General features: G+C 46.3%; 1 protein-coding gene across 4 annotated transcripts in view; it reads right to left on the reverse strand.

Moving 5' to 3' along the window:
- SHISA6 (shisa family member 6) overlaps positions 1-26455 on the reverse strand; it is a gene marked incomplete at both ends in the record, with an annotated part of 242919 nt that overhangs the window by 100467 nt on the left and 115997 nt on the right. For 2 of the 4 annotated variants that reach the window (XM_079726181.1, XM_079726180.1), the window contains one exon: positions 22126-22221. The exons of the other annotated variants lie outside the window; for them this stretch is intronic. In XM_079726181.1, the coding sequence (XP_079582307.1) occupies positions 22126-22221 (96 nt within the window). The remainder of the gene's footprint in view (positions 1-22125; positions 22222-26455) is intronic. 4 annotated transcript variants of the gene reach the window in all.

The raw sequence follows: 26455 nt of genomic DNA on the forward strand, positions 1-26455 counted from the left end.
TGCTAATGTTGCTAATGTTGCCGTTATCTTAGAAATGGATATGTTTCAATGAGCTCTGCTGTGATGATAATATGTATTGTCTAGCTGTCTGCAGTGCCCAGCTGGTTGGAAATGGATTTTGGAGAGTGATTGGGATGGGAAATAAGAAGCAGAATCACAGACCCACGCTGGTAAGAAACAGCTCCTGGACCAGCAGTTCTCAGCTGGGGCCATGCTAAGTTATCACCTGGGAAGCTGTAGAAATTACTAATGTCTGGGTCCCAGCCCCAGAAACTATGGCTTAGTTGGCTGGGGGTTCAGCTTGGACAATAAGGATATTTAGAAGCTCCCCGGAGAATTCTAATGTGTACCCAAGTTTGGGAACCATAACTCTCTACCTTTGTTACCCAAAGTTTGCTCCTGGACCAGCAGGAACCGCAGGGGGCTTGTTGCAAAGGCTGCATCACAAACCCACCCCAGACCTACTGGGTCAGAATCTGCATTTTAACAACATCCCCTGGGTGATTCAAAATGGGAGTTGAGTTGCACAGACCACAGCTGGGTATCAGAATCACCTTGGAAGCTTCTCAGAGTCACAGATTTGCACTTCTACAGATAATGATTCAGGAGGTCTTGGATGGAGCCTTCCATCTGCATTTCTTTATTTCTTCTTTTTTAAAAAAAATTTATTTATTTATTTATTTTTGGCTGCATTGGGTGTTTGTTGCTGTTCGTACTTCAATTGGCAGTGTTTTTGTTCTTTTTTAAAATTTTTATTTATTTATTTTGGGCTGTGTTGGGTCTTTGATGCTATGCACGGGCTTTCTCTAGTTGCGGTGAGCGGGGGCTACTCTTTGTTGCGGTGCACAGGCTTCTCATTATGGTGGCTTCTCTTGTTGTGGGGCACGGGCTCTAGGCACACGGGCTTCAGTAGTTGTGGCACATGGGTTCTAGAGCGCAGGCTCAGCAGTTGTGGTGCATGGGCTTAGTTGCTCCACGGCATGTGGGATCTTCCTGGACCGGGGCACGAACCCGTGTCCCCTGCATTGGCAGGCGGATGCTTAACCACTGCGCCACCAGCGAAGTCCCTGCATCTCTTTCTTTAGTTTTGGTGAGTCTGATAGTAAGTGGAGGTGAAAATCGCTGTCCTACTGTACAGAGTTGAACGAGGGCCCACAACAGAGGGATTTGGGGAAGATTACTCTTATGCAGAAAGCGGGGAAGGGGGAGGTGAATGCTCCCCGTTCTCCCATAAAGGGAGCCCACATTGAGAAGGGGAGCAGTCCGTGACTCAGGGATCCTGTGCAAGGGCTGCCCAGCCCTTGTAGTTGCAGAGAGAAGAGACAGAGATAATACATAGGCCCAAAGGTTTACATCCTTGTTGTGCTGTAAAACGATTCAACTTCAGTGTGACTCTCCTGAAAGGAAAGCCGAGGGGCAAAGATTTTCCATCTCCTTGTGCACATCAGTGTGCGTGCGTGCACGTGTGTGCAGTGCATCCTTGGCATGTGTCCTTGACATCCTTAGTTCTTTTAAGAAAGTCTCTCCAGCCAAGGAGTCCCTGTGATTCCTGCCTCACACTAACCTCCTGCACCGTCAGCCCCGTAGCTTGTAATTGGTAGAGAGTTAGAGGCCCTTAGAAGAAGTGAAAGGGCTAGGGAAGGTGGCCAGCCAGACATGAAATTAAAATGTGACTTAATCATAGGCATTTTCTCTCCTCTTCCTCCATTAGGGGGAAGTGGGAAGCGATTTGGTGTCTGGGTCAGCAGGACGTTGGGACACAGAGGCACAAACTCCACCCTCATTCTGGTCTTCAGTGCAGACTGAGGCCTGGATGCCATTCCCTGCTCAGTGAGATTTTTGCCAATAGATCTTCCAGTGTCTAGCCTAGGGTCAAACGCATTGAATGAATGAACAAATGAATGAACAAACAAATGAAATGAGTGGGTGGATGGATGAATGAATTAGTAGATGAGTGCACGAAAACTATGTGATTTCAATCGCAACGATTCATTCAAACGAACAAAGAAGAAGAGTCTCAGAATCACCTGTGCCAGGAGCTTTCACTGAGTCTGGCTCTGATCTCCCTAGAATCTTCTAATATTTTTCTTTCCCTTTTGACAGAACACATCGCTTCTTTGGCTGAAGTGTATAATTTCCTACCTAGCTCTTGAGTGGTGCCTCAGCCCTCACCTGCAGGAGTAAGAAAGCAGGTGGGAGAGCTTCCTGTGCCCGGGGTGTGGCCTCGGGGCGGCGGGGCACGCCCCCTGCTGTCCCTGCCTTGTGATTTCCCGGTGACAGTACCTCTGAGTGGCCCCAGTGGGACCTGCCTGGGACTGATTGACAAGAGCCCTCTGGGAATACCTCCAGCCCTCCCTTTCCTCTGCCTCCAATTACCCAGGGAGGGGAGCGGATTGAGAACATATTTAGAAAATGTGTTCATTGTTGCTTTTAAAAATCTCCTCTGTAATTAGGTACTCCGGGGGTAGTCAACCACAAAAAGCCACAACCAGTGCTGTCAAGTCCCATAAAATAAAAGAGAAACCAATTAATCAAAAAAAATGAAGAGGCTGGCTGAGCCTCAGCACCTGTGTGAGCCACTCATGCCTCCACCCGCCCAGATAACAGCTTCGACTCTCAGGCAAGCCCCACTCCGCCTGGGCATTCCCAGAGCCCGTGCTGTGCTGACGTGAGGGCACTGGGTCTTTGCCCGCTCCCCCAAGAATCCATCTCATCAATAATGGGGCCAGCAGTTTGGTTGTATTCCCCTAGTAAAACTTCCAGAATGGGACTGTGAACCTGTCAGTTACAAAGTGAAACAAACAAACAGATTCTTAGCCCTTTTGGCATCATAGTGGCTCCTAGGATGTATTTGCATCCATGGGAAGAGAAGAAGGCTGCAAAGACCTGCTCAGATTCTATTCTGTTCCCTGATGGCTTTCGGACTTTCTCCAATCAAAACTGAGGCTTGGGAGTGGTGGCGCTCTAACAAATCGAGCGATTCCAGGGACTGTGAGTTAGGGTTAGGATGCTTTATGAAGCATCAGTTGTATTAGCATAACCTCCAAGAAGCATGGCGTCTCAGGGCCACTGATTCTCTGGGATCCCAAGCCACACAGGATGAGTTCTCTTTCAACCCTCCCTCTTCATGAGGGAGACTCTTCTGGGTACCAAGGACCAAGGGTAGGAGGCTGTGAGGCAGCCAGTCCAGGAAGAGCATCACAATTCTCTGCACCAAGTGCAGTTACCAGCACCAGGTATTTGTTCGACAGTGACCCAAAGGAAGGACCTGCACCTTCTGGAATCTTCTGAACAACACCCCTTCTCATTGCCTTACTGGGGGCCTGTCTCAACTGTCTGGCCTACAGCTTCCACTGAGCAGTGACACAGTGCAGACTAGTCACTATTTGCCTCTCTTTCCCTCCCAGTGCAAGAAGAATACACTTCTTTGCCATCTCAGAGTTTGGCATGTCCTAACTTGTGCCCAACTCTGGCCAGTGATGTGAGTGGAGGTCCCATGCATCACATTGAAGTGGGAGCATTTAAGTGCTGCTGTGCCACTTTCCCTGCCCCTCTTCCCCTCCCACGTTAGCTGAGGAGGTCAGTATTTTAACTGTATAAAGTGACTCAGAGTAAAGAACATAAGGGTGTATCTCCTCCAAAGTCTGCAGGACTCAGAATACCTCCCATTAAGTGGGGGAAAGAGGCCTGGGGCAAAGGAAATAGCAGTTCTGAGGACTGTATCTCAAGAATGATGTATGTTTACAAGCACTTGCATTTGAACGGAATCAAACAGGTAAGAAACCTCCTGTTTTAACAGAGTTGAACTGCCAGAGGACCAGGGAGCCTGATTCTTTAAACAATCTTGAGACCTCTGACTCTCTGTGGGAAATGGGTGGACTGAGGAAGCTGTGTCATTCCTAAGAAATATTCCCCAACACCCATTTCAGATACGGCCAAGGAAGATAATAGGAAATGAGGAAAATCTAGAGAGCAGAGCCAGAAGCCATGGGAAACACTGGATGAGGAAGCCCCTCCAGAGAGCAGAACTTCAGCCCAATCAAGGAACACCCTCCCACACACATCCAGATCAGGAGCCCCTCGGAATGTCTGCTCAGAGAGTTTCAAAATTGCTATGGATCAGTGTCTGCTGAGGGCCTCCTTTTCTTCCCCTTTCTGAATGGGCGGGTGGCTTGTTACGCAATCCCTGTCAATATGCTATCATATCAGGTGTGTGTGGAAGGAAACATGTCTTTTTAATTTATAGATCTCCAGAGGGATCAAGAAGAGCCCCCTACAGACCTGATATGGGGACTTGGATGTGGGGAAAACTCTTGGAAGTTGAAGTGCATGGAAAAAAATCAAGATTTCTGTACAGCCATAAAGTATGAGTAGAATTTAAAGTAAGTGAAAAGGTGGGAGACCAAACATTTCAGGCTTCATGCAGGCAAAAAAGAATATTGCTCATTCAGTGAAGGGTTAAGTATACCAGGCAGGCTTACCATGTACAGTTTTAACTGAGTAGAAGGGCAATCAGAATGACCAGGAAGGCAGAGGTGCTTGAATGCCTAAATAATAGAAGAAATACAGGAAATGGGGGAGCCACTCTAGGATTCTGAGTAGGAGTATGACTTGCTCAAAATGATATTGAAGAAGGGTTAATCTGGCAATGGACTGTGGGAAGGTGTGAGCAGAGAGAGAAAAGGCAAAGATTCCAGTTAGGCAGCTATTCAACTAAATTGGAAATGAACTGGATAAACTTTGTACTGGGGAAGTGGACAAATGTGGAAGCTTCAAAAGAGGTACTGAAGATGAACCAAGAGAACAAGGATGAGGGCAATGGGTGTGTATCAAGAGAATCAAGCAGAAGTGACGCTCATGCTCCCAGTTTGGGCAACTAGAAGAAAATGATATCAACAAATTTTCAATAAAAATAGAAGTTGGTTTTGGAGGAATTGTGCAGATTCACCTCAGGAGATTCTGAGTTTGGAGTGATGGCGGAAAATGCAGTAGGTCTCTCCTTTTCCTACTCCCAATGCCACTTCTCTGCTGAAAGACTTTATCAGTGGAATTCAGCAAAAACGTCAGGGTTGAGTGAGATGGACTTTGGCTGTTTGGCTTACAAAAGATGACAGGAGTCACGCACATCAGTACATTCTCTAAGGGAACATTTTAAGAAAGAAAAGAGCAGAGGGTTCACGCAGAGCTTGGAAAATGTGCATATTTATGGTGTGATGGGAAGAAACGATCCCCAGAAAAGGAGACACAGAGGGCATGGTCAAAGAGAACTGTAGTCTACCATCATAAGAAATTAATTCCGAGTCAGAATGGGAAGTTCACAACATCAAATTCTGGAGAAAAAGCAAAACATGAAGAATGAAGACTAAGATGAGTCCTTAGATCTGGATATTAATTTTTACCAGGGACCTCTGGCAGTGGAGTTTAGTCTAGTTCTTTGTCTGAAGAGTTGCACCATCATTTGCTAAAATTCCTCACCTTCTGGGGCTTCCCTGGTGGCGCAGTGGTTAAGAATCCACCTGCCAATGCGGGGGACATGGGTTTGATCCCTGGTCTGGGAAGATCCCACATGCCACGGAGCAACTAAGCCCGTGTGCCACAGCTACTGAGCCTGTGCGCTAGAGCCCATGAGCCACAACTACTGAGCCCGCGTGCCACAACTACTGAAGCCCACGTGCCTAGAGCCCATGCTCCGCAACAAGAGAAGCCACCGCAATGAGAAGACTGCGCACCTCAATGAAGAGTAGCCCCCACTCGATGCACCTAGAGAAAGCCCACGTGCAGCAACGAAGACCTAACACAGCCAAAAAAAAAAAAAAATCCTCACCTTCTGCATGGCCCAACATTTCCATAAAAGTTGTTCTGATTCCTGTCCTCCTGCATCTGCCACTCTAGGGAAATGGAGAACAGGGTGATGACAGAATTCTACAGTTGTCAATGACATAATATTTAGTCCTATATCCAATTAGTAGAACTAGTGATCACCAGTTAGGTTTTCCATAGTCAGTGGCAAAAGCAGGAAGTAACTACTGCATTACACATAAAGCCATACACTATAGTTGATCAAGTAAGACTTTGCTTCTCATGTGCCGCTTTATCCATTTACCAGTACATTCCACAACCCCAATCTATCTCTCTGTTGTATAATATAATCAAATATAATATAATCAGACAGCCCTGGCCTTAATTCTACCTCTGTTATTTCTAGCTGTGTGCTTAACATAACCAGAACATGCCCAGATTTTAAATTACATTTTAAAAAAAAAAAGAAAGAAAAAATATTTCAGCAAATTATCTTTCTAGTCCTGCTACAAGCCTTGTGGTGAACAAGGTCAGCCTGGAAATAAAAAACTATATGAAAGAGAGAAGAGGAGGAGACAGCAGCAGGCCTAAGAGTGACCTAAAACTGCTGTCAAAATGAGAAGGTTCACCCTACGTATGAAAACACAGAGAAAGTTATCTGGTAGGTCAGAGTACTGACTACATGCAATTCAAAGCAACCATCCTCTAAAATATTGAGAAGAAGGTAAAAAGGAAGGGAGAATCTTTGGAGATTGTCCGGTAAAGGGGAAAAGAAGCAGGAGGAATGGAGCCCTACGAGACAGGGGTCCCCAACTCCCAGGATGCGGACTGGTACCTGTCCACAGCCTGTTAGGAACCAGGCTGCACAGCAGGAGGTGAGTGACGGGCGAGCAAGCAAAGCTTCACCTTCCGTTCCCCGTCACTCCCTGTCATTCACATTACCACCTGAACCATCCCCCCTCCCCCACCCTGGTCCGTGGAAAAACTGTCTTCCACGAAACTGGTCCCTGGTGCCAAAAAATTTGGGGACCACTGCTATAAGACAAGAGAACAAAAATGACAGAGATGCACATCTCTTTCCAAATAGTAATAATGATAATAATAATACCCATTAGATAAATTGTATTTTCTATACTAGTAGAAACAATACCATTAAAATAGGAATCTGATAATGTCCTCTAATCAGAAAATAGATAGAAGAAATAGGAGTAAACACATATGAATCTACTGTTAGAAAACATAAGCTGGGAATCCAAACACCTCTACTAGTAACAATTTTCTTCCAATCCCACACAAAAATAACCATGAAGCAAAAGGAAACTAAACACAACACTCTGAAGTGAGTTAGACTTAAAAACACATTTGTAGTTGTTAAAAGAAACACCTAGAAACAGAAATTCAAAACCTAAAAACAAGTGGCAGAAAAAGAGATCGAAATTTAAAGAGAATTCACTGAACACAGGAAAGATGTGAAAGAGACAAAATGAAGACTAAAGTACAAGGTGCCTAGGAAAGAAGAGAGTCAAAATAAAACTTATTTAAAGGCAGTGATGAAAAGCCAAGAGGCAAACAAGAGAATGACAATGAACTAATAAAAGCAAAACAAATTATATACAATGTGGATGCACTGAAAGACAGGAAAGAAAAAACAGCATCCCTATAATTGGAGTCTACTAAGAAGAAAAACAAAACCGTGGAAGATAACTAATATACGAAAACATAATTCAGGACTTCCCTGGTGGCTCAGTGGTTGAGAATGCAGGGGACACGGGTTCGAGCCCTGGTCCAGGAATATCCCACATGCCACGGAGCAACTAAGCCCGTGCACCACAACTACTGAGCCTGTGCTCTAGAGCCCGCGAGCCACAACTACTGAGCCCGCATGCTACAACTACTGAAGCCCGTGTGCCTAGAGCCCGTGCTCCACAACAAGAGAAGCCACCGCAATGAGAAGCCCACGCACCACAACAAAGAGTAGCCCTTGCTCGCCGCAACTAGAGAAAGCCCGCACACAGCATCAAAGACCCAACACAGCCCAAAATAAATAAATAAAAATTTAAAAAACGAACAAAAACGCTGCCAATTAAACTAGGGAAAAAATGTATATAATTCAACAAAACTTTCTTTAAATTAAAAGAAGATCCGATGGTACCAATCAAGAAAGCCCAACAGGTACCTGGAAAATGTACTCAGAATGATCATCTCTGATGTCCTAGTAGAACTTGCAGACTTCAAAAACAAAAAAAATAAAAATTCTCAAGGCTTTCAAGCAAAAAGAGAAAATCACTTACAAAGTCAGAAGAATAAACTGTCAGACTTCAAAAAAAATCAGACTTCTCAAAAAATAGCAAACAAAGCAAGGCAACACTGGGGCAGCATTTTCCAAAATCTCAAGGAAAGAAAGGGTGAACCTAGAATTTTATAACCAGGCAAAATTTCCTTTAAGTGTCAAGGCTATAGAACAACAATTTCAAGATATAAGAACTTAGGGAATTCCATATCCATAAGCCTTTCTTGAGCAATCTTTTGGACGATGAACTCCATCCAACCAAGAGATGACTGGGCAAATTTCAGAAGAAAAATAACAATGATGAGCATACAGACATATAGATATGAGTACAGATACAGATATAGATCTCAAAGACTAAAACACAAGTGAGTAAGAGGGTAGATGATTAATGTGAGATATTTTATGTGACAAAGTAGAAATAACTTTAAAAATGGGAGGATAAAATAGAATAAATATGCTGATTGTTGTGTAGGCAAAAGGATATTTAAAAAAAACAACAACCGGATAAACCAGATGAAAAAAGTTAAAGATTAACACTCGGGACTAAGGAGCAGTAAACATTAAGTATAAAGGTAACTACTAGAAAAAGCCATAAAAACCAGCTTAAATACCAAAATTTAAAAAATAAATTAAATAGCAAACATACATACATTTTTGTAGAGAAAGGTATTAATAAACTACCCCAAAGCACTAGGCACTGATGGTTTTATGGAAGTATTATTTCAAATATTCAAAGACCAGACAGTCCCAATGTTAAACACATGATTTCAGAGCATTGAAAATGAAAGAAATTCCCAATTCCTTTAATAAAGCATGTATAATGTTGATACTAAACATGATAGAGATGGTACAAGAAAGAAAAGGACAGACCAGTATCATTCATGAATATTGATACAAATACTAAATGAAATATTAAGAAACAGAATCCAAAGTATTGTATTAAGAGAAAAATACAGTATGACCAAGTGAGATTTATTCCAGGAATGCAATATTGAGTTAGGAAATCCACTGATATTATACACAGTGGATTTTAAGATATTAAGAAATCTAAGAGAAAAATCATAAATTATCTCTCCATAGATGATGAAAAAGCTTTTGACAAAATTCAATACCTAAGGAATTTGAGGGATGCTTTTTAAACATGAATTAATCTGAATCAGCATATATCTACCTATCTAGCTAGCTAGCTATCCATCTATCCATCCAGCTATCTATCTTCTATCTACCTTGTTCCTAAAGACAGTATCTTAGTGGGAATGATCTAGAGCATTTAATTACCATCACAACCAAGGCAAAGATGTTCCTATCTCCATCACTACTCAACACTGTACTAGTGGTTTTAAGCCAATGCCATCAGATAGAGAAATCAATTAGTAGCATAAGGGTAAAGAAGATGTAAAACTACCTTTATCTGCATGTGACGTGATAGTGTACCTGGAGGCCAATGATAAAAATAACTCAAACAATAAAATAAATCACTAAGATTGCAGGATATATAATTAACACACAGAAACCAACAGCCTTCATATATACAAAAATAACCAGTTACAGGTCATAATGGTAGAGAAACTCCAGTTACCAACAGCAACCAAGGGAATTCCCTGGTGGTCCAGTGGTTAGGACTCTGCGCAGGGCCAGGCTTCAACCCCTGGTCGGGGAACTAAGATCCCACAAGCTGTGCGGTGCAGCCCAAAGAAAACCAGGATGATCAAATACTTAGAAATAAACCTACCAACATGTGACCCTGGACAAAGAAAAACATTTTTTTTTTTTTGCTATAAAGAACATTAGTGGTATATTTGAATACAAGCTGTGGATTAGGTAATGGTATTTTACCAATATTGATCTTCTGATTTTGATAATCAATACTGTGGGTATATAAGAGAATGCCCTTGATTTTAGGAAATACACACTTAAGTATTTAGGGGTAAAGGGCCATCATATCTGCAACTTACTCTCAAATATTTAAAAAATTATGTATTTATGTACTTTTAGAAAATAAACATATATATATAATATGTGTATGTTTGTATATATATGCATATACATATACATGTATATATAGAGAGAAAGACAGAGACAGACAGAGTCAGAAAGACAGAGACAGAAATAGAGAGATAAGGAGAGACAGAATGATAAAGCAAATGTGCTAAAATATTAAAATTTTGAAAATTTGAAGGGCACATGGGAATGTTTTGCACTATTTTTGTAACCTTTTTGTAAAATTATTTCTAAATAAAAACATCAAAAAATAAAAATTCAGTGAAAAGTAAGTGGTGGGTTACACCACTAATACTGGTTACATAAATGACAGCATAGTAGTAGCATGGACTATTAAGCAGCCATTTTGGGGAAAAAGAGGTAGACCTCTGCGTGCAGATATCCAGTGATCTCCAAGCTATATTTAATTTGAAAAGCAAGATGCTGGACGGTGAATATATCGTATTCTTTTTGTGTTTAAAATGCGTATGATTGGAGTTGTAAAGGGTATATAAAGGGGAATGTGGGTACCAATTCTCAGAAGGTGTAAGGGGGTGAAGCACAGCTATGGAGCAGACTGAAGAAAGGACATGGGAAACTGCTTCCACCATCCCTGACCTCCTGTTTCAGAACATACACAAGTTCCAGAGCAACAGGACCAGGAGGCATCTTGCAGAAAAGTTTACAGGTGGGGAGACACAGACTCAGAGAGGCAAAGCAATTTTCCCCAAGACCACATTCACCTTCAACAACATCTCAGGTCTCCCGACTCTCAGTTTAGTGTTGTTTCAGTCCATTCATTCATCCATTCACTTATTCATTGGCAAATATCCACCATTCTTAAAGACAGAAGAGGAGGAGGGGATGCGGAGTGATCATCAATTAGAAGTTCGAACTCAGCCTACATCGTGTGCCTGGGAGAATTCAGGACCCTGCCTCCAACACACCTTTCTAGTTTCATTTCCTGCCATCCCTACAGGTGTGCTATGGCCCCATCACTTTCCTGAACCCCTCTATAGCTGTGCTATGGCCCCGTCACTTTCCTGCACTCCCCTGCCGTGAGCTATGGTCCCAGAACCTTCCTGCACCCCGCTATGGGCATCATATACCATCGTCACACTGACATTTCCACTTCCATGCCCTTGTTCCAGAGGCACCCACACCTGACGTGCCCACCCTGCCCCAGTCTTGGCTCACATTCTTCCTGTCCAGCAAGGACCATCTCCTGTCTCCCATAGGAGGCCTTTTAGGACTCCTCCATTCAGAGGTGATGCTTTCCTCTTTTTAAACCCCCTCTGCTCTTCTCAGGATCTGCTTCATGGCACCTCTTATTTGCTTGGCAGGAATTGCACTGCCTGGTTTCTTGAAGGCAGGTGCTATTTTACTCATCTCTGCTCAACAAATACTTAAGTTTCATTGAAGCGGTAAATCCCCATGCCTCCAACATCTGGGCAGGTCACTGGAGTCTTAGGAGGTCCCCTTGCATCACCCCTCGGAGCTCAAGTATTCCTCCTCAAATTCCTTCCCTCCCCAGCTGTGGGACAACCTGGCTTCCAGTGTGCAGGGTATCAGATGAGACTTCATGGCAAATGAATCTCAGAAATGGAAGTGACCTTGAAGACCATCAAGGGGACCACACTTAAAGCAAAAATTCTATAGCAGTGCTTCTCAAACTTGAATGTGCATATGAGTCACCTGGAGATCTTGCTAAAATGCAGATTCTGATTCAGTAGATTCAGGAGGTGAGGGGCCAAGGGTCTGCATTTGTAAATAGCTCCCAGGGGAGGCCCATGCTGCTGGCCCTAGAGTTATTCCCTGAGAAGCATCATCTCACACTCTTAAGCTAAGACAATAAGAAAAACTACCATCGCTTGAGAGCTTGGTGCCCTGGTGCATGCGTTATCTCATACGATCTCCACCACAGCCCTGTGGGGTAGGGGGTACCATCACCTTACTTTACAGATGAATGTAACGGAGGTCAAGGTCACATGGCTAGCAAGTGGTGGAGCTGAGAGTGAACCAGCGTTTCTGGCTCCAGAGACCCCCTTTTTCTCACCATTTTTCTTCTTCCGCAACCATCTAAGGAGGGAAGTTTACCTCGCTATTTGGAGGGGTGTAAGACTGAGACTGAGGCCATGACTCCAGGCAGGAAGGGCTTGGACTCCTTTGTTCTGCCGCGGACATAATCTGCATAAAGCAGAGTCACAGAGTTATATGGCTCTGTTCCCAAGAGTGCGGTGCTGAGAACCTGAGGACAGTATTCTGTCCCGCTTCGGGGCCACCGTGAAGTGCTGGCAGCTGTTGATTGAGAGGCTATCCTCTCCTGGCCACAGATGCCAGCTGGCAGAAATGGCATTGCCACCACCTTTCTGGGACCGGACAGCCCCATGGCTTAGCTGTCAGGGCTCATGAGACTCTTGTCAGTGAGCGGCAGAGAATGAGGAAGCCAATGCCAAGGGCTGGCTTCTGGGTCAATGCCAAGACCAGTGCCAGGAAGAGACTGTACTGACCACCAACTTGCCCCTGGAGTCAACTTGAGCCATGGGTCATGGCAGGAGAAAGCTTGGATCTGGCACCAGCAAGAGACTGGAAAATAAGGACATAGCCCAGAGCTGCTAGACCTCTGGCTGGGCAAGTCAGCCTCTGGGAACACAAAAGAACTCCATCCTCTACCTTCTCCCAGTGGGATTTAAAGAGACCACCAAGATTCAGGGTGCTAAAGGGATTCCTGTATACCTCCTCCTTCTGTTTGAGCAGAAAAGGAGAGTCAGGCTGGCAGAAGATAAGGCGTGAGGGATGCTTCCCTGACCCCAAGACACCAAAGAGACTTCTCTCTTGCCCCACTGGTGGAGACTATAGGAGATCTAGCTGTACCTGGGTTACTTCTCCTTTGAGGAGAACATATATGTACCCTATAGGTAAGAGGTGAAACTTCCCAAGGCAAGGAGAGATTTATAGTGCATCCTTCTCCTTTGTTCTATAATATCTCCCCTCTTCTTACACCAACCCAGCAAATTGTCCCAGTGGACAGCCTGGCATCCTACGTAAACCAGTGGCAGCAGGCCCACAAACAAACATTAAATAGAGACACGTATGGTCCAGGACTCAGCCGATGGACTGATGGATGGGAATTTTTCTGAGCCACCATTTACCAAGGTAGTTTAAATTGGTGACACTTTCAACCCAAGCACTGCCCTTAGAACAAGATGAGCCCAAGAAGGATGGAAAACTTGTGGATTGACTTCTTGGTGCCTTGAATGAGTCTCCCAGTGGCAAACTGGGTGGTCCTACCTTAGAGGTGAACTCTTGGGCAGCTCAGGAAGTGGGCCCAGGCCTCCGTGCTCTTCAGATGGAGCTGCAAGGGTTTAACTGCTGCCCAAACTAACCTCAGTGGAAAGGGAGTCCTGGGCCACATTGAGGAGGGACATAGCACGCTTACTGCTTCCTGGAGGGTCATGGGCATACTTGTCAGCAGGACCAACATGGGAAAGAGGGTTTTGTAGAAAAGCTGCCTTTAGGCAAAATGGCTAAGTTTGTAAGTGGAAGTACTCAAATGAAAACCTCTCAAAGGTATTGCCCTGAGTTTTGCTTTGCCTTATTTCCTCTTATTTTGTTTGAACAGCGGTTACATTGAGAAAGGGATTCACCTGGTGAGCACTGAGTTCAACATTCATGCAGATCCATCTTTGCTTCTGATGCAACCAATTTTAACCAATTAGCCACCAGGCAAGATTGACTCCATTCTAACAAAATATGGAATCACACTGATGCCACAGGTTTTCCTAAGTGTAAGGCCTAATAGAGGTAGCCTCTATGTGCCGGCATGTGGCGCACGAAGTACCACTGAGTAAAGCCGAGCACACTGAGTCAGTGCCTGGCTCTCGGTATTCAGCCATTAATCAGGAGTCAGCAGGCAGAGGAAACCGAGAGAGCAGGTCAGAGCAACCAGTAGGCAGCTTAGAGCTTTGGTGCCCTCGGCCCAGAGCCGCAGAGGTCCTCTGGCCTGTTCCCACTGCTTCCTGGTGGCCCCCCGCCTACAGAGAGGCGCAGGAAAGAAGGTTCCCAGGTGGTGCTGGCTTCTGAGGCTGATCTCAGGCAAGCAAGGCCCAGCCTTCCCTCTCTCTTGCTATATTTCCCAGCTCACTGCTGCCATGGAGACCGGACGCCTTCTGAGCACTGCGGTTTACTTGGAGTCCAGCCTCTGAGCACCTTGGTGTCGTCAAGCCCACTCGCTCCCCTGGCTCCCCAGAGTGTGAAAACGTCTAAGCTGGATTTCTGGAGCCAAACGGCACAGGGGTCTCCTCGTTACAGTCCACAGGATGGTCTGAAAGCTCTTGCTCATATCCTGGTGTGTGGGGTGGTAGCCTGCAGTTCCATAGAGGCCCATGCACCTGTTCTGTCTTTTCTAGAAGAGCAGATCTAATTTCAAACCCTGTATCACACGTGGCCATGTTGGCGCCCAGACAAATGCGCTGGAGGGAGGGGTGAGCACGGGCCCAAGGGTGCATGGGGTTCAGACCAGCAGTGGGGCTCAGGCAAGGGCTGAAGTAGATGGCTGAGAAGGACAGTGCTGGGGGAAGCACAAACCCACGTGGAAGCAGAAGAGCCGAAGCAGGTCCCTGACTCAGTTTTGCTTGTCCTCCTGGCTTCATTCAGCCACCCACTCCCACGGTTATCCCTTGGTCATCACCAAAAGCTCACACCTCCTGTGCTTTGTCTCCCACCCATCACGCTGATCCAAAGGCTCTGGTCCTTGCTTTCCCTGCTCTGGTGTCTTCTTCCTGGTAGACCTTTTACCCAGACTCAACACTGGCGGACACTTGTGCGTTTCTGGGCATTAGAACCCCTCTCTAGCTTTGTTCTCTTCTCAGGGAGCAGGTGCCATCTGCCCAACCCCTCCCTCTGGACCACCATCACTCCTCCTCTTCCTTGGATTTGGGGGCTGAGCAGCCGGGGTGCCACCTCTGCCAGCCTCCTTGCTCAGACCCCTAAACTGGTATCAGGATGGTCACTTTTCCAGCTTTGGTCTCAGCACCTGCTCCAACGCCCGCACCCCCTTCGTAGCATTTATGCCCCCCACCCATCTTCTGTCTCAGACCCCATGGGGAGTCTGCTGGACAGCAGGAATGGCTACTTCCAGCCTAGCCCTAGGGAGCATCATCTAGACAGAATGAAGCGATCCATCCAGGGTCTTTCTGTGGGGTCTGGGATGCTCCCCACAGGGCAGGAGCTTCTGGTGCTCTGGCCTTATCTCCAACTCAGGGGAGTCCCAAGGCCTCTGAGGCTGTGCAGGTGCCAGCTCCAGCCAGCAGCATCCTCATTCCACTTCTCTGGGCTCTAGAGATGGGTGTGGAAGATGCTCTGAAACCAGACAGGCTGGGCCTGCTCACACGTCCTCACTAAGGTGACCAACTGATCTCATTCGCCCAGGACTGAGGGGTTTCTTAGGACACAGGCCTTCCTGGGCTAAAACTGGAACAGTCCTGGGCAAACTGGGATGGTTGGTCACCCTAATGCTTACAGTGGATGACCTTGCTTCCCGAATCACTGAGCAGGGATCCCATATGCCCACCTGCACGCACCTGTGGCCGAATACCCTGCTTGCGACTCTGGGTGGGTTTCACCCTTAGACAAGGCCAGCCCCCCCTGGGTGACAGATTCCATCAAGGAATCTCTCGCCTGTCAAGGATGTCACTTCTGAAATACACCATCCCCCACTCCTGCATAATCAATTTCCCATTCTTTACTGGATCCTTCCTATCAGCATACAAATATCAAATATACTGTGATTTCTCCCATCTTAAAAAAGACAAACCTCTCTTTATATCACGCTGCCTTCCAGCTACTGCCCTCTTTCTCCCTTCTCCTTCACCTTAAAACTCTACAGAGTTGTCTGTACCTGCAGTCTCCTATTCCTCTTCACCCCTTATTTTAACAATCTTTTTAAACTTTTTATCATGGAACATTTCAAACATCTCCCCAGACAGAGAGGCGAGCATGATGAACCCTTCTCTTCCCGTCACTCAGTTTGCCCTGACCGTGTAGAAGCACATCCCAGACGTCATCCATTCCCTCTTGCATCCATCGGACGGATGAGTTTCCCCACCACCCCCAAACTGCCCCTGCCAAGCTCACAATGACCTCCACGTTACAAGTCACACCGCAGTCACTTCTCAGGCTTCACCTCCCCTGGCCTGTCTACAGTTTATAACAGCTGACGGCTCTCTCCCAGAAACACGGCTTTTCTTCCCACTTGACTTCCAAGACTTCACCCAGCCCTGGTTTTCTTGCTTCCTGACTAGTCTCCTCTGCAGGTCTCTCCTCACCTCCCCAACTTCATCTCTTCTTCTGGAGCCTCTGCTCACCCGCTAGCTGATCTCACCCGGCGTCCGGCTTCACGTACTGCAAACTCCCCCGTTTACATCCCCAGCCAGGACAACTCCCCTGAACTTGACATTTCCACGTGGGTGATTAAGATGCATCTAAAACTTAATATGAAGTCAGATTGAATTCCCTTCACCCCCAGCCTCTGCCGAAACCCTGGCCCTCCCACAGACGTCCCTCTTCCTAATAGCTCAGGCCAAAAGCATCTTGTTTTTCGTTCTGCCCAGAGTGGCAACGAGATCCTCAAGTGACCCCCAGGCCCTGGGTGGTCCAGCCTCTCTCTGACCTCGTCCCCTACTACCCACACCCAGGCCCCATCTGCCTCAGCCTCACGGCTGTCCCTGTGCCAGCCAGGTGGGCAGTGGGTGGCTGTTCCCTTGGCCTGGGAAACCATCCCACCCCCCAATCCAGGCGACTTGACCCTTCACCTCCTTCAGCCTTTGCTCAAATGCCAGTTTTTTTCTGAAGCCCTCTGGATGCTCTTTGTAAAAACTGAAGCTCCTTCCTTCATTCTCTGCCTCATTTTGCTCCATAGCTTTTAACTCCTTTTTGACATACCTCAGAGATTTACTTCTTTCTTTCAGTATGTCTGTCATCTCTCTCTGGCATGTAAAGTCTGTCTGCTGCATCCTCAGGGCCTAGAAGAGTGTGTGGCACAGAGCAGATGCTCAGCATGCAGGCTGACATGGAGGGATGAACGGCCAGGTGGGCAGCAGTGCCTACCTCCTCCAAACGGGAGTCACTTTGGGGCTCCTACCTTACAGCAAAGGCTTCAGGGATTTCTCTGTCTCTTACACACACGCACGCACGCACACACACACGGGTGGAAAGGACCCGAGGAACAGTGCCGGTCAGCACAGATCAGATGCGTTTGCTGACACCACCACCTGGAAGGACTTGGGCCTGGTGTGGCCTGGGCTACACTGGTGGAGATCAAGGGAATTGACAGTGGGTCCCATGGGAGTTTCTGGAAAGTGTCTTCAGGCTTTTTCATCCAGACTCAGAAACAGCCAGCCGGGCTTCCCTGGTGGCGCAGTGGTTGAGAGTCCGCCTGCCGATGCAGGGGACACGGGTTCGTGCCCCGGTCCGGGAGGATCCCACATGCCGCGGAGCGGCTGGGCCCGTGAGCCATGGCCGCTGAGCCCGCGCGTCCGGAGCCTGTGCTCCGCAACGGGAGAGGCCCGCATACCGCAAACAAAACAAAACAAAACAAAAAAAACAGCCAGCCTGTCTGAGATTTTTAACCAAACCACCTGGACAGCAGAGGGTGTCGGTAGGTGTGTTCATTGAGACAGACCCTGAATAACTATCTGAGGAGACTGAGATTCCTTTCTGGAAGGACAGACCCTGCTCATCTGGTGTAAATTCTCTGACTCCTGATCTCTTTTTTTTTTTTTTCATTGAAGTATAGTTGATTTACAAGGTGGTGCTAGTTTCCAGCCCATCTTCTTTTTGTGACTTCCTGTCTTGTAAAGTGTGTCCTCTAATAAAACAGCCATCAGGCACTGAGTGCTCATGACATGTGGGTCCCACTGACCCACCGCCCGGCCCACCTTGGCCCTTCCGTCACGAGACAGGATGTGTGGGGCTTGAGTACCTACTCTGGAAGCAGGTCTGGATGGGATGAAACAGTGCTAACTGTCGGAGTTGACCTGGGCAGGCCACTCAACTGCTCCAGCTTCAGTTTTTCACCAGTGAAAATGGGGACAAGAGCTCTCCCGCGGGGTTACTGTAAAGGTGCAAATAAGACAGTGCCGGCACAAAGTAACTGCTTGGTAAAGAGAAGCCTTTATCCCTGGGTTTTCATCGTGGCAGCCTGAGTAGACCCTCTGCGCCCTTAAAGACTGCCCTGGGTTCCCGCGGGAGAGCCTGGGGGCTCTTGTCTAATCAACAGAGGGAAAAGTTATAGGGGAAACTTGGTCTAAACTCATGGCCACTCTGATCAGTATCTTCCTGAGACTTGACTCCCATTTACCCGAAGGGATGAGCAAGCAGGAAGTCAAAGAAGAAATCAGAGCAGGGAGACATGCAGAATTAGTTCCCTAGGAGAAGGAGAAAATAAAAGGAAAAGTAAGAATTATAGGAAAAGGTGAGAACACATCATTCAGTTAGAAAGTCCTGAAAAGGGGCCTAAGTACGAATTCTGGTGCCTGGAAGCCTAAGGCAGTGCTATGCCACCTAGGAGGCTGGCCAATGACTGTGTGGCGCCCTAGGCTAAAATGTGGGGTCTCCCAACAGGAAAGAGATGGAGCAGGGGGACTTGGTGGTTAGGAAGCCCCTAGGGTCAGAATTCTATTTCTTCTAATGTCTCACCTTCTCCAGCCCATTAACAAAAGAATATCTACTTAGTTAGGCCTCATCCAAAGAATTTAATTATCCCTGTACCTGTGAATCTTGTTATAAAGCAGGCAGACATATATGCATCCTCAACCCCACTGTCTGAATTTGGGGGAGCCCCACTGGAGCTGGAGCGCACATCTCTCTGTGATGCCTCTGGGACCCATAAAACGGAGCACAGGACTGGGAGCACCCCAGCTTCCAGTGAAGGTTCCCAGTGCCATTCAGAACAAAGACCAGCCATGCTCGGTCTCCGATAATCAGTCTGATAGAAAGCCATGTTCAACTCAGTGACGTGGTCGGTAGGTCGATGCTATCACCTTCTAAAACAGCTGTTAGCTACCCCACAAGTTCTGAGAGTCATAGTGGGGCTATGCTGTGGGCAGGTGCCACCAGAAGGCCTAAGGCACACATAAGAAGCAGGAACAAAAAAAAGAATAAAGGGGGAGGGACCGGAAAGGCAGTAATTGGAGTTGAAGCAAAAGTAAATAAGAAAAGGAAGAGAATCAAACACACATGATGGGGAACAGCCCCAGGTCAGATGTCTCTGAGTGGTCCCCTTCCCATGGGGCATTTACCTGGGGCTGCTTTACTTAGAAGTACCATTCAGAGCTGAACTTGGTTTGCTCTGAAGGAAGCGAGGATAGAGCCTGGCCCTTTTCCAGAGATCCAGGCTGCGCAGGGATGAAGGGTCTGGCTATTGGGAGGGAATGCCCATTTCCAAATCCCCACTCCCACCCCAATCTCTTATCATCTAAATAGGAAAATACACGCAAGGTACATTCCCGGAAAGAGGAGGTTTCAGAGGCCTTCTTGAGTGGAAGGGAATGGAGAAGAGGGTGTGCTAAGGGTGACGGACCAGGAGGACAGGCCATTCGCACACAGGAGGGCTGGATGAGACCACAGAACAAGATGAAATGGGGAGATAATAAGCAGAGGCCACAGCAAAGCCGCCACACGCATGGGCGGGGTAGTCTCCTGGATGCCCAGGTGACAGTGACTGGAAGGACAGATAAGGATAGAGAATCACCTGTATGTGCTCCGATGGAGGTCTAGCTGATTTGAAAGCAGCCTCACAGCCACACCCATAAATACATGATCAGGCTCCCCTGTGGCTCTGATCTCATCTCCTTCTAGCCTGCTTCACTCACGGGCCTCCTTCCTATTTCTTGATCTACAAGAACCTACTTCAGGGCCTTCCTGATGCCCCTGCCTGGGATGCCAGTCTCTGTTCAATTATCCCCTCATCCGAGAGGTCTTCCTTGACACCAGTAGCTCCCCGCCCCCTTTACCTGCTTTAGGTTTTCTCCCTGCACTTAGCATCAAGGGTTTCTTTTGTCTGCTTCCCCCAATGGAATATGAGTTCCACAAGGCTGGATTCTATTTTGTTTTACTTCTGAATATTGCTTAGTGCATGCCAGGCCTCATGAAATATTTCTCGAATGAATGTGTGTACCCAAAGCCATAACATTTATAATATACATATAAAGAATTCTATTGATTGAACTGTTAGGTGTTTCAGGTTGGACCCACTCTAAGGGGCAGGGTAAGGGTGGGAAGCCACTGCCGTTGAGAAGCCTTAGTAATAAGTAAGGGTAGAAAGCACTGCGGTTGAGAAGGTCACGTTCTGTTGGAAAGATCCCGATTTGTAGCTCTGCTCCGTGGGTCACGGGGGTGTGGTAACCAGCCTCCAAAGTGTCCCTCAATGATCCTAGGCACCCGACATTCACACCCTTGTGTAGTCCCCCATCCTGAATAGGGCTGACTTGTGTAACCAATAAAATATTGTGAAAATGATGATGTGTAACCCATGGCCTTGGTCATAGAAGACATTGTGGCATCTGTCTTTTCCTTTCTTGGATCACCCATTTTGGGGAAGCCCAGCCACCATGCTGTGAGGACACTCAAGTAACCTTGGAGAGAATAGCATGGGGAGGAACTGAGGCCTCCTGCCAATAGCCAGCACCATATAAGTGCGCCACCTTGGAAGCAAGTCCTCCAACCCCAGTCAAGCCCGATTCAGCTGATGCAACCCCTGCTGACACCTTGGCTGTAACCTCATGAGAGACCCCCAAGCCAGAAGCACCCAACTCAGCTGTTCCCAAATTCCTGACCCACACAAACTATGTGAGAGAAGCAATGTTGATTACTGGTTGAAAATGCTACATTTTAGAGTAACTGTTTTCACAGTGATAGATAATTATCACAAAGCAGATGACACGGGGGTCATATATCCCAGGCTTGAGTTGATATGAGTACATCAAGGATTGTGTCTTTTACCAGTTAACTGTGAGGCCCATTTCCCCTTCCCAAGCCATCTGGTCCCAATTTGATTCTGCAACTCTTAGTAGCCACAAATGCCACCTGTATCCTCAATAAACTTTATTTAGACACAGAGAGACACAACAGAGAATACATACACAGATACAGATTTTTTTTTTTCTCTATAGGATGAACAAACATCACATAGGGAATTTAAAAATTGGGTGCATGGAATGTAAGAAAAAATTGCAAAGTTCCTTGTTCACTCACACTTAAAACAAACACATATTTCAGAGGAAGACAGGGATATACCATCCCTACAACAGAATTCACAGTTGTCTATAACAGTACACAGGTGTTAGGAAGGTAATCAAAGGAGTTAGGAATCCAGTTACTCTTGATATGACAGAATGCTCACAACACTAGTAGAACTCTGTTTAAACAAAAGACAGAATCAAAGATGCCACACCCCCTGCACAGATGCTCTGCAAGCTGTCGGCTAGGTCATAAAGCAGCTCAGCAGAAATGCCACGTTAACTTTCAGCTTGTGGCTTGAAGGTCTGTGTAACCTCTACCTTTGTATGCCCATGATGGAGAGTTTACATAGACACACTTAGGACGCCAGAACTCTCGACATGCGCGCTGGCTTCGAGACCCACAGTACAGAACATTGACATCAGTTTATAAAATGTGGCTTTCAGATGGAAAGGAATAATAGCCAAGAGGAGAACAAACACTTTGCAGATGCTGCCACATCCGTCAGCAGTGTTTCCCACCATGCTGCCTGTGGTCCCCTCCCACAGGGAGCCACTGGCATCTGTGTCCTGCTCCACGCCGTGGGCGGGGCAGGACACATACCTCTTGGAAGTCTATTATTGCCTTCTAGAGTTACACCTGTGACCTCCCAGTCACTCCTGTCAGAAGCCACGCATGTCACCAGGATAAGTAGCTATGGAAACCACCCCACTTATCCTGTCCTGGACCAGCCTCTGGCCTCCACACCATCTTCACATTTCAGATCGGGGTTCCCTAGGCAACCTCTGTATTTTAGTAAAAAATGGTTTCCACTGTACCCTTCGTGTGTCCTCTTCCTAACGTGACAAATCCAGATGAGATGAAGTTATGGAGATCAGGTCCTCCACTTCGGTAAGCATCCTTCCCATAATGTCCTGCAAGAAGATGGGGCAGAATTACCTGGCGCATCCATGACACCAACAAGGAGACAAACATTGCTGCTCCAGCTCACCCAACAATGATGGTGAACTTAACTTCAAATCAGCAGCTGAGTCAGAAGGTAGAAGCAATCAAGGAAAAAAAAAAAAAATATATATATATATATATAATTTTATAAATTTATATATAATATATATTATAAACATATAAAGTGTATATATGAAGTATGTAATATATAAGTATTACATACTTTATATATATTACCATTTTAAATACACATTTATGTGTGTATATATATATACACACACACACATACACATACACGCACATATAACTGTGCAACAAAGAAGAAAGTTCTGGGAAGCTTATGTTAAAAGGAGAGGTGGGAAAAAGGGCTTGACTTTGGCATTTCTGACTGAGCACATCAGAACTTCAGTCTGTTTGTCCTACCATCCTTTCCTTTGTCCCAGCTTCCTTCTTTCTTTTTCTTGTCTCATTCCTTTGGTTTCTTTCTTTCCAAAGCATAGAAGTGCGGGTCTGATCAGAATGCTCTATGTGTGTGTATGTTTATGAATCACACCTCATCCTACGAATTATAGCCTTGTGGCTTAGGAGAAATCCAACATCCGCTGAGGCTGACAGGTAGGGTGGTGGCTCTAAAACACTGGGAAAATATTTATGTGTTCTCCTCTCTCGACTTTCTATAGTAAGATTTTTATCCCTCATCAGCCTCATCTATCCATCTACCTGTGGGGTTGGGGTGAGGAAAAGTCCGAGGACAGATTAGGACCCTGGGAGAAGACAAAGAGAAGAGAAAGAGTTAATATTCTGTTTCTGATATTCAAAGTTGGATTTCACAATATGCTTGAAATATAGGCATTATAAAGAAAAGAAGTCCTCTCCAAACACCATCTTGAACTATGCACATGTGAAAATGGAGAAAAGCTGTATTTTTGTCATGTTGCCACAAGAGCATATTAAAAACTGTACTTACAATTATAACAATGTGCAGACTACCTAAGATGTAATGTTAAGTTAAAAAGTGGAAGAAAATGCTATATTAAGTATGATCACAGCACTGTAAAAAAATGCAAACCAGTATTAAACAAATACAAACAATCTGTATTAAACAAACAGATTCAAAGAAAACACACCTGATACTGACTACCACCTTTAGATAGCTGGAACATGAGTCTTACTGCTTCTCTCCTTTCAACTTTTCTGTATTTTCCAAGTTTTTTTTCTATAATGAGTATGTAATTTTTATAATATAAATAGGTAAAATACATTTCCAACAGAAAAATCTATGATAACTGTAGAGACAACCTAAATCACATTTTTTCTTAGCAAGGCACCCTCTGCATTAAATCTCAAAAATGGGCGCGTGTCAGAATCATCTGGAAGCTTTTAAAAATACAGATGTCCCAACACTACTCCAGGGATTCTGGTTCAGTTGGTCAGGGTATTTTTAACGAGGTCTCTAGGTGGTTCTAATGTGCCACAGGGAAGAAGAACCATTGTCCTAGAGTAAATGGATAAAGGACTGAATTTCAGTTTGTTCAGGTGGGTGCAATGGACATTTGCTGGGGTCCTGGTGGGTGCCCAGCACCACCCACTATTTAGCTTCCGGACTCCAGCATCCTTCCTCTGAAGAGTGACATCTGGCTGGCCCTGTTCCTTCCTCCTTCTCCCAGATCAAAGGTTCTCAACCCTGAGTGTACATCAGAAAAACCAGAAGGGCAGGTTCAAAACTGCTGGGCCCCGCCCCCAGAGTTTCTGAGTCAGAAGATCTGGGATGGGGCTCAGAGTTTTGTGCTTCTATCAAGTAGCCTGGTGATTCTGATGCTGCCCAGCCTAGGGACCAAACACTGAGAACCGTGATCCTAGTGCATGAAGAAATATAAGAGCATTTTGCCATTGTTTCCCTCATGCCCTCCACTCTGGAATAAATACCTCCTTCCTCAGGGCACACAGCTTTCCACAAGGAACTCCCTTGCTGTAAAATAATGTAGTCACAACCCAGAATTTTATAGAAAAGAATTATTGGAGCTGAACTAAGAGGCTTCTGCCCATATCCCAAGCCATGTCACACCTCCAGAAATCCAACTCTAGTCCTGGAAAAATGCAACTTCATCAGGGGATGAAGGAGAGAGGGACAAGGGGCGTGTGGACGGGTCATCCTCCACCCCCCCACGGTCCCTCCCGACAACAGAAGAGTTAAGAAAAGGAAGTAACAATTCTGAACCCTCATAAATTTGGACCTCATTAATTCAGAACCTCTGTTACATCCTGCAGAGTTTGGGCTGGTTTATTTTCGTGCTCCTTATAAATAAAATTTTTGATAAACAAATCAATCCTGAGAAAGATGGCACATAAAACAGTGCCTTTGCTACTTCAATTCATTCTTATCTGTCAGCTGGAACAAGGTCCCTCAGGGTTAAGCACTGCGCTACTGCTTTGGGGTTGTGCTTGACGGAAAGCCAACTAAATCACCCGATCACCTACTATGTGCCAGACAAAGGGACAGAGCCTCTGAAAACACGGTTTAATCTGACATAGAAGCCGAACATTCTGTAGCATTATGCAGTTTACAAAGATCATTCATATATATTATTTCCTTAAAATTTTAATCACTACCACGTGGTAAGCTATTATTATTATTCCCCCATTTTATTGATGGAAAAACTGAGGCCAGGGGTGTCAAGTCGGAAGATGACTGAACCATCGCTAGCATTCTGGTCTTCTGTCTGCAAACCCCATGTCAGTTCCGTCCTGTGCACCTGGCTTCGTTTACTCCTCACAAGAGCCCTGTGGAAAAAGGTCACTTTCCCAAGTTCATGGAGCTAGTCAGTGGTGGACCCTGGATCCTGACCAGGTCTACCCACCTCTAAATTCACACTCTTTCTACAACCCTCTCCCTAGCCAGCTCACCCCTCAGTCTGAACAAGTGCAGTTGTGATTCTTCTCTGAGGCTTTAGCCACGACCCCGGGGAAACGCTAAGCCAGGAGAAGCCCGCGTGATGATTCCCAAGTTCACAGATGTTGGATCTCAGACGTGTGGAGTTTCACATACTGAGGTTTTGAGGGGAATGAGGCAGGACCAGGAGCACATAACAGGAATAAGGAATTCTATGGTCCAACAGGTCTGGAAAATACTGAGTTCAAATGAAAAGTAAATACAAAAACCAAGTCTAGACACCTGTCACTGGGTACCCAAGTCTCCAGAGAGCCTTTATATTTTTCAACAGCATCTCTCGGGGCAGCTGGAAAAGGCATGGTGGCAGTTTAGGCTTTTGTTTGAGCCGTGGTCCTCAAACTTGAGTTCATCAGACTCACCTGGACGGCACAGATTGCCCAGCCCCAGCCCCGGAATTCCTGATTCAGTGGGTAGGAGGTGAGGCCTGATAATTTTTGTTTCTAACGAGTTCCCAGGTGACGCTGATGATGGTCACAAGTCCAGGGACCAGATTTTATGAACCACTGTGTTTCAGAGAACTATGGGCAGGTCAGTCTTCAGCCAGATCCGGGCCAATGCGAAGAGGTCAAGGTCTAGAATGATTTACGTTCTCTGTACCCTCCAAAGGAACAATCACTTCCTTCAAGGGCAGTGTGAAGAGAATGGTTGGTAACTTGAAGCCCTATGCAAGTGGACGGTCAGATGTGAGGAAAGGCAATACCCCTTCTTTGCCTTGGGGATGTGCAGAGTTCCAGGGTCAATGATGTGAATGGTATGAATGGGTATCACAGAATTCTTTAGCCATAACACCAAGAGCCGCCCCCTTCTCTTTTCTGCAGCTATGACCCCAAGTCCATGCCCTCCTGCTGGCCATCGAGGCAGGAGGCTAAAGGAGTACAGATTCTGCCCAAATTGCAGTTCCAGAGAAATGGCCCTATATCCAGCAGGGCTCCAGGCAGAGGTAAGCGGGAGCTCTGTGAGCACACGTAAGTAGCAGGAATACACACCCACGTGGCAACATCACAAACACACAGCCCCCGATCAGGAACAAGGGTGGTCTCAGGTTGCAGAGACAGTGTGCCTGCCCCCACCTGCTGGACCAAACTTGCAAAGCAGCATCTGGATGACGTGGCTCCCTCCACACCTGCCCCTGCCCTCTCACCATCAGCATCCTTCAGAAGTCAGGAGTCACAGGAATAGCACTGGGGGACAATGGTCCCCAGGTGGGAGGCAGATGAAAGCTAAAGAGAGGTCTGGGGCTGGGTTGCTGGAGT

Source organism: Hyperoodon ampullatus (assembly GCF_949752795.1).
Source record: "Hyperoodon ampullatus genome assembly, chromosome: 19".
NCBI lineage: Eukaryota > Metazoa > Chordata > Mammalia > Artiodactyla > Ziphiidae > Hyperoodon > Hyperoodon ampullatus.